Below are 15,459 nucleotides of genomic sequence, written 5' to 3'. Positions count from 1 at the left end.
CAAAATTCTGCCAGAAGCAGAGAGGAAAGAGTGGCTCCTAGGCTGGGCCATGGTTCAAGGAGAAGGCAGAGAAAAGCAATACCTTAATGGACATGCTGGAGGATTCAGTACCACATTCGATGATCAGCAGGAAGCTCCCATCCTGATCATTCTTCTGTGGCTTCAGCTTGAACACAGGCATCTCTCCTGAGGAGGCAGCACAGATCTTGAGCCGTTCCAGTCGCACATAGGGAATCTTGGGCTCACTATTGAAGGGTCTACGGCAAGAACGACATCCCTGGGTGTCAGTGGGAGCCTCCTCTGGCCCCAAGCTCTCAGTCAGGCTTGTCCATGATCCCACAACTGAACTGTTGCTCAAGATCTCCTCCATCCAACCCTCTACAGGCCCCTATTCCATCCTGCTGCCCAACTCTGTCTGGCCAGGCCCTATGAGGCCCTGGGAGCCCTTTGATCAAAGCAGGAGGATCCCTGAAGAAGGAAGACTGCACACAGAGTGCATGCCTCTTGGCTCAGGAGCCAGGACATCTTCCCACAACCATTCCAGACACCCAACCACACAGACCCCATCCCAGCATCTGAGGGGTAAAGAAGACAGCTGCAGGAAATCTTCTGCTTCTAGTTAAGTCATCAAGGATGCTCACTTCCTGTGCCAATCTCTCAGGACATGAAGTTGGGGGTTGGAGAGGGAGGCTGGGCCAGGAGTCTGTTACCTGATGCTCTGGTTCCCTTTTGTATCCAGCCCTAGGGCTCCTTGTTCATAAGTCTCATACTCTAAGGCAAAAAATAAATAAATGCATAAATACATTTATGATAACACCCCTTGTCGCCCACACCTCCCACTCATATCTGTGACTCACACTTTGGCCATACACCTATGCCACCACTGTAACCCACGCTGTGAACATTCATAGTGGTGACAATCCTATCATAGCTTCCCTTCCTGAGAGAGAAGAAGCCACCTTCTTTTAAAAAGATAAACACAGGTAACAGTCAGCTACCTAGGGGGTAAGTGTTGGGTCAGGTGCTGAGGGGCCAGCTTCTCATCTCCAAAATAAGCTCAGAAATCACTTGTTCCCCATCCACTGGTGTTACCTGCTCTTAGGAGTCATTCTGTCCGGCCCCTGCATTTTCAGCCAAGTGCTGGGATCTCAGCACGGCCTGCGAATCCAGCTCACCCTCCATGGGCCAGAGGCTTCCAGGAGCCCTCCCCTGAGAAGTGCAGTCTATAGATGGGCAGGAGGCAGTGCAGGGAGGAGGACACTAGCGTTCACTGAGTGCCCACTCAGCACCAGGCACTCTCCTGGGCACTTTCCAAGGGCAAGCAGGGTCCAAAAAATTTAACTGCTTAAAATTCAGAGTTGCATTGTGGGGGTGAGTATAGCCCAGTGGTAGACTATGTGCTTAGCATGCATGAGGTCCTGGATTCAATCCCCAGTACCTCCATTAAGTAAGTAAATAAGTAAATAAATAAACCTAGTTACCTCCCCCACACAAAAAAAATTTTTTTAAATAAAAGAATTTTTTTAAACCCACAAAAAAAATTCAGGGTTACATCACTGTGCAGTTAAGAAGAACAAGTGTGAGGAGAAAAGGAGAAAAACTGTTTTGTTTTCATTTATTAAATATGTAGGAAATAGGCGGATCATTACAAACCAAACGCGAATCCCACACTGAACTGTGAGAGCTCCCGGTGCTCAGCAGGCAGTTGCTATGTAACTTTCCAACTAGCCCTCCCCTTCCCCAGAAGGAAGGAAACCGTAGCCTAGCCCCACTTGAGACGGGGTTTGGGTAGCCACGAAGAGAATCAGAGCCAATCTCCACCGTTCCAAATTTCCTTTACCATGAGGCACAAATCCACAGTAAGGCCAGGCACAAGGCAAATTCTTGCTACCACAGAGGAAGTCAGCAAATGATATCACTGTAGCTATTTGTCCCAGTGGCCTGTGAATTAGCTATGATTAGCCCCGTTTACAGAGAAAGAAACTAACTCAGAAAGGTTAGGTGTCCTGCCCAGGTTCAAACATAAAGAGACAGAGCTGGTTTGCTAACTTAGATCTATCTGATTCCAAAGTCAGACAGGCTGTCTTCCCTAAAATATTTTGCCAAGGCTAGCCCTTCTGGGGTGAGCTCTTCCTATTTCCCCCATCTAGAACCCAGACCCCCAGAACTTCTGTATGTTATAAAGACCCCCAGAACTTCTGTATGTTATAAGGAGGCTAAGTCCTGGCCATGCCTGGATCAGCCCTGGCCACAGTGAAGGAAAGAGAACAGGCACCAGTAAGTCAGTCTGAAGGGAGAAGTGAACTTAGCCGAAGAGAGAAACACTGCCCCTCAGGCTCAGAGGTCACTCCACTGACCTTGTTCTCACCTGGCAGTGCCAAGCCCATCCGCTCCAGTGTGTGGCCAGCACAAAAGGCAGGCTGCTGGCTTAAGTCTCACCTTTTGGGCTCCGGTACTGCTGCAGGGCCACGGAAGTGTTGCCCACAGGGACCAGTGCAGGTTTCTTCACAGAGAGGTTAATTGGCTCCTCCAGCTCTGAGGGGATAGCTAAGTCCTTAGAAGCATCCAGACCAGCAGCTGTGGGGCCTTGTCCCAGAGAGTCAGTGAAGCGGGTAGAATCCTCATTTTCCATCTTTCAAAAGAGAAAGGCCAACAAGAACCAAAGAAATCAGACATTTTTGCTGTCGGCAGTCACAGAGCTGTTAAGCTAAGGCCCAGATAAGGCCTTCAGGGGCCACCTTTCTGCCCCATGATGAGCAGAGGAATTCGAATGGCATTTCCCCAAAGACCTACCTTGCACAGGGCATTCCCCAGGGAGGGGTCAGCCCCATCCCCAGGGCACAGGCTCGCTGCAGCTCGGCCAGAGCCAGGACTGCAGCTGGATCCAGTTTCCGGCTGCACGTCAGAAGCCGGAGGCAAGCTCTGCAGAGGACAGCCTGGCACAGCCTGGGTGGGACCAGACACCAGGCTGGGCCTGGCCTGAGAGTGATCACTTGCCAGGCTTGTGATGGCCTGGGAGGGATCACTTATCAGGCTGGGCATGGATTGGGGTGTGCCACGCACAAGGCTGGGCATGGTCGGCAGGTGACTGGCTGTGAGGCTGGACATTGCCTGATTGTGACTTGTCAGACTGGACACAGTTGGTGGGGGGCCACTCAGCAGGCTTGGTACCACCTGTGGGGTGCCAGCTGTCAGGCTGCTCATGCTCTGAATCTGTGGCTCTAGGGTTCTTGCCAGCCTGGTAGAAGACAGCTCCATCTCCACAGTGTTGGAAAAGCCCATGATGCTCACAGAAGTGGAGTGCTGCAGGAGCAGAGACAAGGGCCAGTCAGGCTGTTAGCTGGGAATGGTGGAGGGGAGAGGAGAGATGCAGCCCATGAGTCCCATGCTCAGATTTCACTCCAGCCTCAGAGTCTAGTAGCTGTAGGGAACTCAGACAGCACGAGAAGTCCTGTTCCCATTCCTCTATGCCAAGGAGGTTAGTGGGCTGCGCCACAGAGAGGCAGGCATAGGCTGAGGACACTTGTGTACATTCTTGTGTGCATATGTGTGTGTATGTATGTGCGTGCATGAGAGACAGAGACAGAGAGACAGACTGACAGAGAGTGAGAGAGATAGCCTGAGGGTGATACACACTCACACACACACACACACACACAGTCAGCTACATCCCTCACCACCCTACCAGTGAGGTCAGACTGCAGGACCACCCTCAACTTCACATTCCCCTCTGACTAACCCACTAGTGGCCTATCTTTCCTTCTGGAGGTCCTACAGAATAGTTTCTGCTACATACAAATGAGAGGAAGTTCAAACGCTCAAACCCTGATCTGCCTCAGACATTCTTTGAGATAATGCCAAAGCTTAGGGAGCTCCAATCAGTCCTGGGGAAGCTGGGTCAACTCCAGGGCCTTCTCACAGGCTTGTTCAGATCAACTCCAGCACCACCAGAATTAGACTGAATGAAGGCTTTGACCAAGAGATGTGAAGGTCTTTTCTAGCCCTACTATATGCATTCTAAACTGGAGGCAGAGAACATCAGAGCAGCTAAATCTTAATATGACCCACTCTGGACCATCACTGAATGAGGCAATAATGTTCCAACCCCCGTAATTCGTTTCTCAGTTCTAACTGCTTGGTGACCTAGGGAAAAGAGATTTAAAAGCTTGATAAGAAATTAAAGACATACAGATTACTGCACTGAATCCATTGCAGTTTTTCAGATTAGAGAAAGATTTAATGGAGGAGAGGAGTAAGGAGACTGGCTCTAAACCTTCAGGAATTTATAAGTTTGATATCCCTGCCTTTTTTTTTAAAGGCTATAGGTATAACAATTTGACATCTTTCAAAATTCAAAGAGGAAACAAGGAGTAAATATCTCTAAGCTCCTAAAATCATCTTAAACCTGTCATTCTTTTCCCCATGAATACGACATTCAACTTTCCACTGGAAAATAAATACTTCAAATATATCCTCAAGTTTCAATATAAAATTAGTAAAGCTATTTAACAGTGAAGAAAAGACTGTCCCATCTCAGTGATGTCACCTTAGTCATCCAGTTCTTCAAGTCAGATCCCAGGAAGGAGGCATCAGGCCAACCCTCCTCCTTCACCCAAGCTAACACCAAACCTCATCAATTCTACCCCTTAAACACCTTGCAAATACTCCCACTATTCCTCTCTCTGCTGCTGCCTCAGCCTGGGTTATACTTTCATATTTTCCCAAACTACAGTAGTAGCCTCCTCAGTAGAGAAATACTTTCAAAACACAAATCTGACCACATCATTCCTCTGCATAAAACCCTCGTGTGATCCACTGTTCTTAGGATAACTGTGAAAATGCTTAACAAGGCTCCCAAGGCCTTGGTAACCTGTCCCCCGTCCTGCTTTGCAGCCCTAGTTCATACAATGGCCCTCCTCATTCTCTGAGCTCCAGACACTCAGACATTTTCTCAGTTCCTAAAACATGCCAAGCTCTCCCTCTACACACAAGCTTTAGACAGACTGCTTCCTCTGCATGGGACATTCTCCTAGCCCAGCCCCTGTTCTACTTACCTTCTGAACTCAGCTCACCTGTGAATTTTTGCTCCAGCCCAGACCAGTTCCCTCTTCTACGATCTCATAACTCCTGTGCTTTATTCTCACAGCACAATCTGTGACACCATTTGGTTAATGCCTGTTTCCCCTGCTAAACCATAAATTCCATTAGGGTATGGATTTTGTCTACTTTGCTTACCCACTCTATCCCTAGCCCCAAGAGCAGTGCCTGGCTGAATAAACAAACTAATGAGCTATTTACAATTTTTTTAAAAAACCAGTAATGCATGACTGTTTACTCTATAAATTGTAAGCCAAATGAATAGCAGCTTAGTTCTACTAACAACTAAGACTAGGAGTCTCTCCAAAATAATGACTATTTTTATGTAGCTAAAATTTATTGAGAATTTACTATATGCGAGGCAACTTGCTAGGCGTTTTACATACATTTCCTCATTCACTCCTCACAACAAACATTAAAGAGTTGTGCAGGTTAAAAGAAATAATCCATGTGAACGTTTAGAGCAACGTGTGGCAGGGGGTACTCAACAAGCCCCAGTGCTGCCACTGCTGCTGTTACTGTTACTGTTATTACTGTTGTGGCCCTAATTTTACACTTGAGAAAAATGAAGCTCAGGAAAGCATCTGAAGTTTTGTATGTTACTGAACACCTCATTTGACACATTTCCATTTCTCTTTATTTGCGTTCATATATACAAACACAACTGATTTTTGTATTGACCTTGTACCTAGAGACCTTACTAAAGTCACTTTGAGATTTCCTGTGCATACAAATCATGTCGTCTATGACTAGTGAGTTTTATATCTTCCCCTCCTTACATTTGTTCTTCTTGCCTTACTCCACTAGCTAAGACCTCCAGGGTGAGGTTGAACAGCAGTAGTGACAGCAGCCATCCTACTTTGATCTCAGGGGGATCCTTTCACTATTCACTACTAAGTATGACTGATATTTGAGGTAGGATTTTTGTAGATTTAGAACCCAGATCTTCAAAGAACTCTTCTTTCTGGCCTGTCTGCCTCTGCCCGTCTCCCGTATTCTGTCCTTCCATCTCTTTGTCCTTCCCTCTTCTGCTCTTTGTCTCTCTCAACCTTCTTTTCTCTCTTCTTCTGTTTTTATTTCTTCTCATCTCTCCTTCTTCTCTCCCAAACCTTTCCCCTTATTATTTGTTTAACTGCATCAGCAAAGTATATATTTTCTATTCTTAATTTTCAGTTTGTAAAGCAGATGAGCTAAGTACCCACTATTTCACCAAAGTCTGCTTTTTATATGCTTCTTGGTATTTCAATAGTCTTCAATAAAAAGGCTTCAATTTGCTGTCTAGTCTAAGTCCCAAGCTAATAAAGGTTGAAGAGAAGGAGAATGGGGGAATGCTCAAACCAAACGGGATAAACCAGACATAAGGGGCTGAGGCCAGAGACCAAGGGTATCTCAAACATGTCCTGGCCTGCATCCCTTGGTGTCCCCTTGCTGTCCTGGTTACACACTAACAAAGTCCTCTAATACTCTGTATTTCCTTATCTATGGGTAAGAATATCCAACAATCATCATATTCCCTTTTGTAATATGTGACAGCCCAATCCTTTGAACTGGACTCTTCCACCTTTTCCCTACTTGACGTGTGTATTTAATGCAGTCTGGTGATCATCTTATCTACCCATGACACAACTGATTCTCAGTGAGATCTTTGATGCCAAGCATTAAGAGCACCAGAATCCATCTAGGACCATTCCAAGCAATAATGATCAGGTGCTATATGTCACAAGATATGCACAAGATTAAATCCCCAAAGGGAAAACTTTGCTGATTAGGGGTAGAGATCACATCTGCAGGGAGTTACCAACTCCCCTCCCTGATTACTCATTGTATATCATGAACCGTGAGTTAACGTAAATGATAGAGGGGAGGCAGAGCATGTAGATTGAGCCACGGAAGAATAGTGAAAACTCTGTTGCAGTTTATCTCGAGCTGGATCTGCTGGCCCTGCTCCCATAACATCTAGCAGGCAGTATGAGGTCAGTAACATGTCCTAAGATACTGAGGACTACACTGGTCTCTTTCATGTCCATACCTACAGCCAATCTCAAGGCAGCCAAGGTTATCAGGAGATGGGGTGAAGCACTGTTAACAGTAACAAGAACCTGGGAAATCTCTATAAGGAAATTCTGAGTAAGAGACTCAGAAAGTGCTATGAGGAAGCCAGCCTCGACCCCATTTCTATAGACTCTACAAACACAGGCGCATTTCTGAAACCTATTATGCTGTGTGTTAGTTATTTTTGATACTTCATCTGACTCTCTGGAGTGAAGAGCTATAAAATATTAAAATGAAAGGTCCTTATTTCATGTACAGAAAGAATGAGGGGAGTTGAGACCCTCCATTGCACCCTGCTGCCAGCGCTACAAGGCAAGTAGGGACAAAAGGAGGGCCAACTTCCTGGACCAAGAAAGCAGGCTGAGTCTCCAAAGCCTGGAAGGTAGGAAGGAAAGGGCTTCTTGAGAGCAAGCTAAGGTTGGAGAAGAACTTGGAATGGGGCCCAGTTCTCTGACATTCCATGCCTCACACACAGGAGGAGCTCATATGTCAATGGAGATGATGCCACCTGCCTTCTCTAGCATCAAGGATTGTTAAGAAGTCAAATGAGAGGTGAAAGTGTCTGGCCAGCTGGAGCATCTGTACAAGGCAATCACTGACACCTCCAAGCTTAACTGACACCTTGACTTCGTCTTCACATATAAAACCTTCACACTTCATGAGGGCAAAAGTATATATTTTGAGGTTTGCAAGTGAAAATAAACTATTTTCTAGTTCAGGGAGGAAGAGAAGTCAAAATTGCGAAAAACATTTACTCTGATAGCTCAGGTCATCTCTGAGGACTGAAGGGAGCCGCCTCTTACTCCAAGGCCTAGCATCGGCTCACTTGCCCCTAATTTTCTCTCCTCTCAAACTGTATGTCCCTGTCCCTTTGTTTTCTTTGTCTTTCACCACTTTATCTGTCTCTTTAATTCTGTTTGCCACCTGCCTTACCTGTGACCTGTCTGAATTGTATGACTTTCAACCTCTTCTACTAGTCGCCTGTATAACCCTTCACCCATCTAATCCTATTGATCTGTGCTCTGCTCCCTGCTGCCTTCCCTCTCCCCATTCTTTCCACCTTGATCTTTTTCTGGAGTTCAATGTGCCAACATTACCATTCTAATGATCGCCACAAGGTATTGCCACAATTCAGAGAAAACATTGTTCCTTCATTTTAACCAGAAGGGAAATTGAGACACAGAGCGATTACCCAAATTTTCCAAACTCATAAAGGAATCCAAGACTGGGCCCAGACTCAGAAATCTGCTGCCTGGTCTTGAATTTTGTGCCACTAGGTAGAAGGCCAGTGCCCCAGTAAGATGTGATTGAGAAGTCAATAAACAGACACTTGGTGCACATACCCCAAGTTTAATATAAATTTCAGGTTCTTACAGCAAGATAATATTGCTGGGATAAAGTTGCTGGCAGATAGGGTGGTGTTCCGCAGAAATTAATTTTCCAGATATCTGAAACATCTCTTTCAGTAACAAAATGCAGTTGGCTTTAAAATACTATTTTGAAAAGGAGTACTTCTAAAATGATTTGCACACTACCCTTACTAAACAGAGTACATGGAGCCTAACAGGACCATTTTTTAGTGATGTAAAGGAACTCTGATGAACCTCTATTGCTGGGGTGTTCTGTAGTTCATTGGTGCTTTAGGGAACCTCTAGGTATGTAGGGCTTAGCTTGTCCTTTCAGTGAATGACCCCACATCGTGGTACTTTTCCAGGTGATGTTTCTTGTCTTTCCCTTGCTGTTAGCTGCTGTTACAGAAGTCCGAACTCCCTGCTTCTACTCTGCTTACTGCTGTAATATAGGAAAACTAAAAATTCCCAAAGAAAATCACGTAACTAAGCTTGCTATACCAAGTATGCTGACTAGATCAGGTTTATAGTCTCATACAGAATATAATGTGTGAGGTTTGTGACATCTGTTCTTATTGCTACTCTGGAGCTTTGCCTACTCACTTCTGGTTTCACGTTTTTGTTGTAGAAGTTAAACTTGTCAAAGACTGAACACCATGTAAATGTGCAGTAGAAGAGACCAATGACTTGGGAATTGTGTTTTGGAAACACATTGAAGGCCTTCACCCTGGCTAAAAGAAACAGATTAGAGACAAAGATAGAGGTAAATAGATTTGTGAATTAAATCCTTGGGATATTTGAGTGTTTCAGCAGCTTCAGATTAAGTAGACTGGTTTAACAGCAGAAGATCTTGAAACAACTGAATCAGACAGCTGAGGAGGGAACTAACTTTACCTGCAAGCGATTTCACAAGTTGATTTTGAACAGGAAAACTGCTCTTGCTGGTAGCGAGTGTCCCTCCAGCTCAGATGTAACTATGCTGATATCTGCTAATTGACCAGAGTCAAATGGGAAAATGATCATGGTTGGTGAAGAGAGACAAACTGAGGAGTGCCCAGTGCCCTGATGATCCGAGAAGATGGAAAAAGCAAAGAGGATCCTAGAGTCTGAGGTGGAAGGAAGAGGAAAGGAATAAGTGGATTCCAGAAAATCTAAAGTGAAAGCCAGTATGAGTGAAACCTCAAAACCCAAATCTTGGAGACTTGGGAGAATTTGGCAAGGGTATTTTCCCTAGGCTGAGTTAAGGAAATCTGAGGCCTAGAAGCAAGAATCTGTCTTCTCATGGAGTAGGAGACCTAGACAAAGATCTTGGGTTTGGTCTGTGGATGAAATCAGGCTATAAAGGAGACAGGCTTTCTAGAGAGTACAAAATTCAGGAAGCCAGACCGGGGGAGAATTCGGCTTGATTCCTACGTAGGACAGAGCACATCAGGCAGGATGCTTAGTATTTCCTCACTTACGTCAAGGTTTAGAGTACGTACGTGAGCAAATCATTTTCCATTTCTGGGTTTTAATATCCTCCTCTGCAGGTTAATGTAAATCTCACAGACTTGTAAGAATCAAATCAAGAGCTCAGGCATCAAAACGCTTTGATAATGGCATAAATGCTATTCATCAGAGTCATAATCCTTTACTCCTCTGCATCACTCTTAATAATCAGAACCACAGGAATGCCTACTACTTGTGAATCATTTACTGAAAATACATCCTAGACTCCTCTCAATCCTTGAGCAGCAACTTGGTGGCCTTAAAGTCCTCTATTGAAGATCTGGGGCCACACTGTGAGCAGGAGAGGTCCCTCTTGCAGGTGAACTCGGTTCAGACAGCGCTGTCTGTGACGCTGCCAGCCTTGACTCCATGAGAGCTTTGAGGAAAGGAGTGCATGTATTTTTCAGCAGTCGACTAGTTCAGAAGCATGAATTAAAGCCATTGAAATGTCTTCCAATTTCCCTTGGGATTTGAAGGGATTCTGCTGTAGAGTTATCTTTCTTCATGGTCTTTCTTTAGAGTGGCTGAACCAATATTAGGAAGCTTAGGCAACAGCTAGTGCCAAACAGATGTCTAAGTTTATTCAAAAACATCCTACTGGAGGCAGGGAAAGTGATGGGATAAAATGCTCATGAGATGGCAGAGATCAAGCCACTAGAAAACCCATCCTAGAACTTTCAAATCTCAGTTTCAGCAGCAATCTGTTTTCACCATCAGCTCACGTAGTACCAAGTCCCAGGTACTTGTTCACAGCTGCTCTGCTGTAACAAAAGTCCTCCTGTGGTGACACGAAGTCAGTGATCAGTTCTGAGCATGAAGGAGTCCTCGTGGAACACACAAGGAGGTGCCCAGTGCCAGGGGTTCCTCTTGCCTGTGGCCTCATAGACTTCTGGCTTCCCCTGGCACTCATAGGCTAGTACAGGCTGAGGAGTGGGCTGGGGGCTAAATGCCTTTACCGGATAAAGATAACCAAGACCAAGCTAGGCTGGGTCCCCAGCCCTCTCCCCAGCAAGGCCTCGGGCTACTTCAAAGATTGTAAAGACAGGAAAATCCAAATGGAATCCTACTTCTCTCACTGCAGTGCACAGAGAGAAGCAATTTAACCTAATCATTGAACACATGGCTAAGGCAGGAACCTGTGTTCTGGTCCTAACATTGCCAATAGTCGGCTGTATATCTCTTAGGTGGTCACTTAACATCTGTGTCTCAGTTTCCACATCTTTCAAAGGGGAATAAGAAAGTGGCTTCCTCATAGTATTGCTAGGATAAACAAAGAGATAAAATGGAATAATCCATGTAAAAACCTATGACAAACCTATAGAAAATGCTATACAAAGTATTACCAATCAATAAGAGGTTCAAAATGTTGTTTGGTAATTTTGACCTTCATACCCTGCACTGTACCCAATCCCAGGTTCAAGGCAATGAATTCCCTCAAAAAGAAAGCCCTTTTTCTTATTTCAGGAGCTTTGTGTATAGTCAGTACCTCTCTCAGTCAAGTAGACCCAGAGGTTCCTCTGGGCCAGGATGGAAACCTGGAGGTTCTTCTTCTGGGAGTTCAAGCCATAAAGAAGCCTATGAAACATCTGAAAAATGCCAGGCCACTTGCCCCTCCACACCTCTGCATGGGCCCAGGTTAAAGGCCAGGGGCAACTCAAAATGAGAAGTCAGAGGTCTTAGGGTTTTCATTAACCCCACTGCCACCCTGCAGCCACACAGGAGGGCAGCACCCCCTCACTGCTCAGAGCGCCCTGTGGGCCACCCACACAAGCAGGACAGACTCCGTGCTTGCACATGGCTTACCTCCTTTCCTTTGTACTGTGTGCAGAAGCAGAACTGAGACTCATGAAATAAGAAGTGTTTTTGGCATGGCTCCCACTACCACTCAAGCACTGGCAATCCCAGGCTTCCTTCTGACCTACTGACCTCTAGAGCTAGCTGCCTTTCAGTCATCTTGTAAGGTAGCTTCCACCAACAACACACCAACAATTTTCAAAACTTAACTTTTCCCTCTCCACAAACATGCTTTTCCTCTCATGTTCCCGTCTCAGGTGAATGGCAACCCAGTGGGTCAAGACAAAGCTTGGACTTTCTTTCTCCCGCTTCTTATTGCCAATCAGACTCCAAGTCCCAAAGCACCTGAGATCTGATCTCTTGAAGTCCTAGCTGCCTCTTTATTCTCAGCATTACTTGATTTCATTCAACTGCTCCTATTTCTCTTCTGTCCTATTTTGGTCTCCTTTCCTACAACTAAAGTGACCTTTCTAAAGTTTAATTCAAACCATGTTCTGCCTTGCTAGAAATCCTTCTTCATTCACGCCTCACAACCCCCAAGACTGAATCCCAACTCCAGAGTATAATTTACAAGGCATTCCAACTATTGTGGTTTCAATCACTCCCATTCACCAGCATATCTCATGTTCCTACTACGCCAAATTATCTGAAACCCCCTAAGTAGCCCAGGCTCTTTCTCACTTCTGGACCTTCCTACCTGCCATTCCCTTTGACTGTTTATTCCAGCCTTTCCTTCAACTCTCCTTTACCTGCCTAACTTCCACTCCTTCAAACCTCAGCTTAAAACCATGTCCTCTAGGAAGCCTTCTGTGAACAGTCCCTTCTCCCAGGGTTCAGTGCTCCTTCTATACACCCCATTGACTATCATAGCACTTTATCATACTTTATCATTGTTGATTTAACTGTCTCTCCCACTAGGCTGGATGCTCCAATGTAAGACTGCCTTAATTCACCAATGTGTGCCTGACACCTAGAAAAATATTTGGTACATGAAATGTAATATATATTTTTGAACATTGAGTAAATAAATGGGTGGATAGATGGATCATTGGATAGATAGATATCGACCCCAGGTGTAAGAATGTAAACCCCTAAGAGCCACAAAGGGTCAATTTACAGCACCTCTATGGCCTTTAGGCTAAACCATTTTCAAAAGGATAGGACAACCTAGGCAGAGACAAAAAGCCTTTAGTACCAGAGGCTTGTCCAGACTCCAAGAGTCACTACATTAACGTTTCATTTTTCCCATCTCTTACATTTTAAAACCCTCTTCCCCAAATATCACCGAGATAGACTGGTCTAAGACATGTAGGGCAATGATGATGCTGGGAGAAACATAAGGGTGTGTGGGGTAGGTACACAGAACAGCTAGTGGAACTGGGGTTGTAGAGCCCAAAGGATGCTGCAGGGCTGAGGGTGCAGTCTGGGAAGCTACAGAATAGCTGACAGCTTCAAATACAGGGATGAGTGGAAGTACCAGGAGGGCTGAGGGTACTAGACCAGAAAAGGCAGTAAGTGGAACAGGGCCAAGTTATACACGGAGGGCTAAGTGGAAGGCCTGGCACAGCACTGAGATTCCAGCTAGGAGGACGACCAGGGTAGGAATGAAAGGCAGGGGTGAGAGGAAGTCAGCTGAGGAGTCATGGGATTCTGGGTTATTACCATGAACCCTTCCACCAAGCAGGTAGGTGGATGGACAGGGAGGGCTTCAAATAGCTTATCTTCAAGAGATCTGTGTCCCTAGATGCTCAGCTACCTGTGCAGGACATCCCTGTAGACCGCTCACCCAACAAATTCCATGAATTCAAATTCTAAGGCCAACCAACTTCGGATTATGGGGCCACATAAAATACTTTCCCCATTTTCATGCAGAGAGGAAGAAGTTCAGGCTTTGGATTCTCATTGTAAATAAATTCTAGCCCTTGTATCTACTTGCTGTAGGACCCTGGACCTCACTTTCTTTAGCTATAAAATCAGAATGTTCAATAAATTGGCTGTCTTTCCCTTTCCCCTTCCTCTCTAAATGAAGCCCAGTTGCTCCCATTTTAAGTGTACGTGGGAGTGGAAATGGGGTGGAGGAGGCCCTTGTTGACTCACTAGGACAGAACGCATGAGTCAGGGCTGTGTAACATCCAGGGATGGAACAGGGATACTCCTCCCCCCGCCTAGGCATCCTCCTCCAGGTCCCTGGGGTCTTGACTGGCAGTGGGCCCCGTATGGTCAGGGAGAGCAGGCTCCGTTAGTACCTTTCTCACCACATTTGGAGAGGAATGCTGGATGGCGTTGTCCTGTGAGGGGACACTGTGAGGGGTTTCTTCTCCAGATGCCTGGGGCAAGTTAGCAGCAGTATTCTTGTCAAGAGGGAGGGCTGGCTTTGGGCCTTCAGATGCTGGGGGCTCATCTGTAGCCTGGAGAAGAAAATAAGAACTTGGGTGGGTTTTACTGCAGAGAGTAGCAGCAGCAGCAGCAAAGGCTAATGCCCATTCTGCACCCTCTGTTGTCACCATCTACACATTGTGAACTGCTCGAATTTTTTTCACAAAGAAAGTTTCATCTAAACTCTTCCTAACATGACAGTCTTAGGATAGAACCCAATCCAAGAATTACATTCACCTTAGCAATCATAATCGTTTTGATTTAATCTCACAGAGCTTGTGGTCCTCTATAAACCCTAGACTTTTCTCTGCCATCATAAGGATTAGTCCATGTCCCCTCCAAGGAACCTAGCCTCAGAGGAAGACATCTGAAGCATGATCTGAAGTTGTCAATGCTGAAGTATAAACGTGAGGCCTTATATTTTGTGATAAAGTAAAAGTCTATAGAGCTGCTTTTAAGAAATAAATGCAGTTCCATATTTAAAGGAGACACCACTATGGGAAAAGTGAGAAGGGGCTAGAACAGGAAGCTCTGTAGACAAAGAAAAGCCAGAGTTAAGAACGAAGATGCAGAGTGCTGCAAAGATCCCAGAGGTACAAGCTGTACCTCTTCAACTGGCTTTTAGCTGAGGAAGGAGAGGAGCAGCCTCCACCACCCAACTAGGGAGAGCAAGAACAAGGCCTCCTCTGTGGCATTTCAGAGTCAGCAGACCTTGGATCCAAGTTTTGGCTCTACTGCTCAATGTTTTATGATCTCTAGGCAAACTGCTTGCCCTCTCTGACCTCCACTTCTGCATCCAGAAAAACACATGTTAATGCCTATCTAACAACGTTGTTGATAGGATAAATGATGAGGTATATATAAAGCATTCCCAGTTTGGTATGCTCGGAATAAACTCTAAATCTCATTCTGTTCAGTGTTATGAAGTTGCTGCTCACTAGCACCTAGTGTACACCCTCCTCCACTCCTTAAGCCCTTCCTCCATGTGGGATTCACATATTACAGCAAGAGAAGTGAGGTTACAAAGGTAAGAGATAGCCTCTCTCCACCCTGGCACTGGCTGGAGTCCAGCACCGCTCAGGAAGTTCCATTCATAGACAAGGTCCCTAGTGTCACCCAAGAAGACAGGGATAAGCCAGGCCACTCCAGACCATATTAAACCCAGATCTATGTTGGGACTAGGTACTATGCTCTCTGGAGCTTTCCTGAGATGGGAGGTGGAACCAGGACAGTCTTGAATAGTCAGGGCTGAGTTCAAGCCCACCCTAAAATGAAGAAAATGTGTTCCTATGCTACCCTGAGA

The 15,459-nt window shown here is 45.5% G+C and overlaps 1 protein-coding gene across 4 annotated transcripts in view; it reads right to left on the bottom strand.

The window, feature by feature from the left end:
- The window catches only part of TRIM66 (tripartite motif containing 66), a 62,400-nt gene that overhangs the window by 15,977 nt on the left and 30,964 nt on the right, over positions 1 to 15,459 (bottom strand). For all 4 annotated transcript variants that reach the window (XM_074372432.1, XM_074372433.1, XM_074372435.1 and 1 more), the window contains 5 exons: positions 14,027 to 14,188; positions 2,794 to 3,303; positions 2,440 to 2,632; positions 711 to 771; positions 83 to 257 (listed from right to left, as the gene is read on the bottom strand). In XM_074372432.1, coding sequence (XP_074228533.1) covers positions 83 to 257; positions 711 to 771; positions 2,440 to 2,632; positions 2,794 to 3,303; positions 14,027 to 14,188 — 1,101 coding nt within the window. The remainder of the gene's footprint in view (positions 1 to 82; positions 258 to 710; positions 772 to 2,439; positions 2,633 to 2,793; positions 3,304 to 14,026; positions 14,189 to 15,459) is intronic.

Source organism: Camelus bactrianus, chromosome 10 (assembly GCF_048773025.1).
Source record: "Camelus bactrianus isolate YW-2024 breed Bactrian camel chromosome 10, ASM4877302v1, whole genome shotgun sequence".
Classification (NCBI taxonomy): domain Eukaryota; kingdom Metazoa; phylum Chordata; class Mammalia; order Artiodactyla; family Camelidae; genus Camelus; species Camelus bactrianus.
The sequence above is the reverse complement of the archived record's forward strand: the minus strand, read 5'-3'. Positions and strand labels throughout refer to the sequence as shown.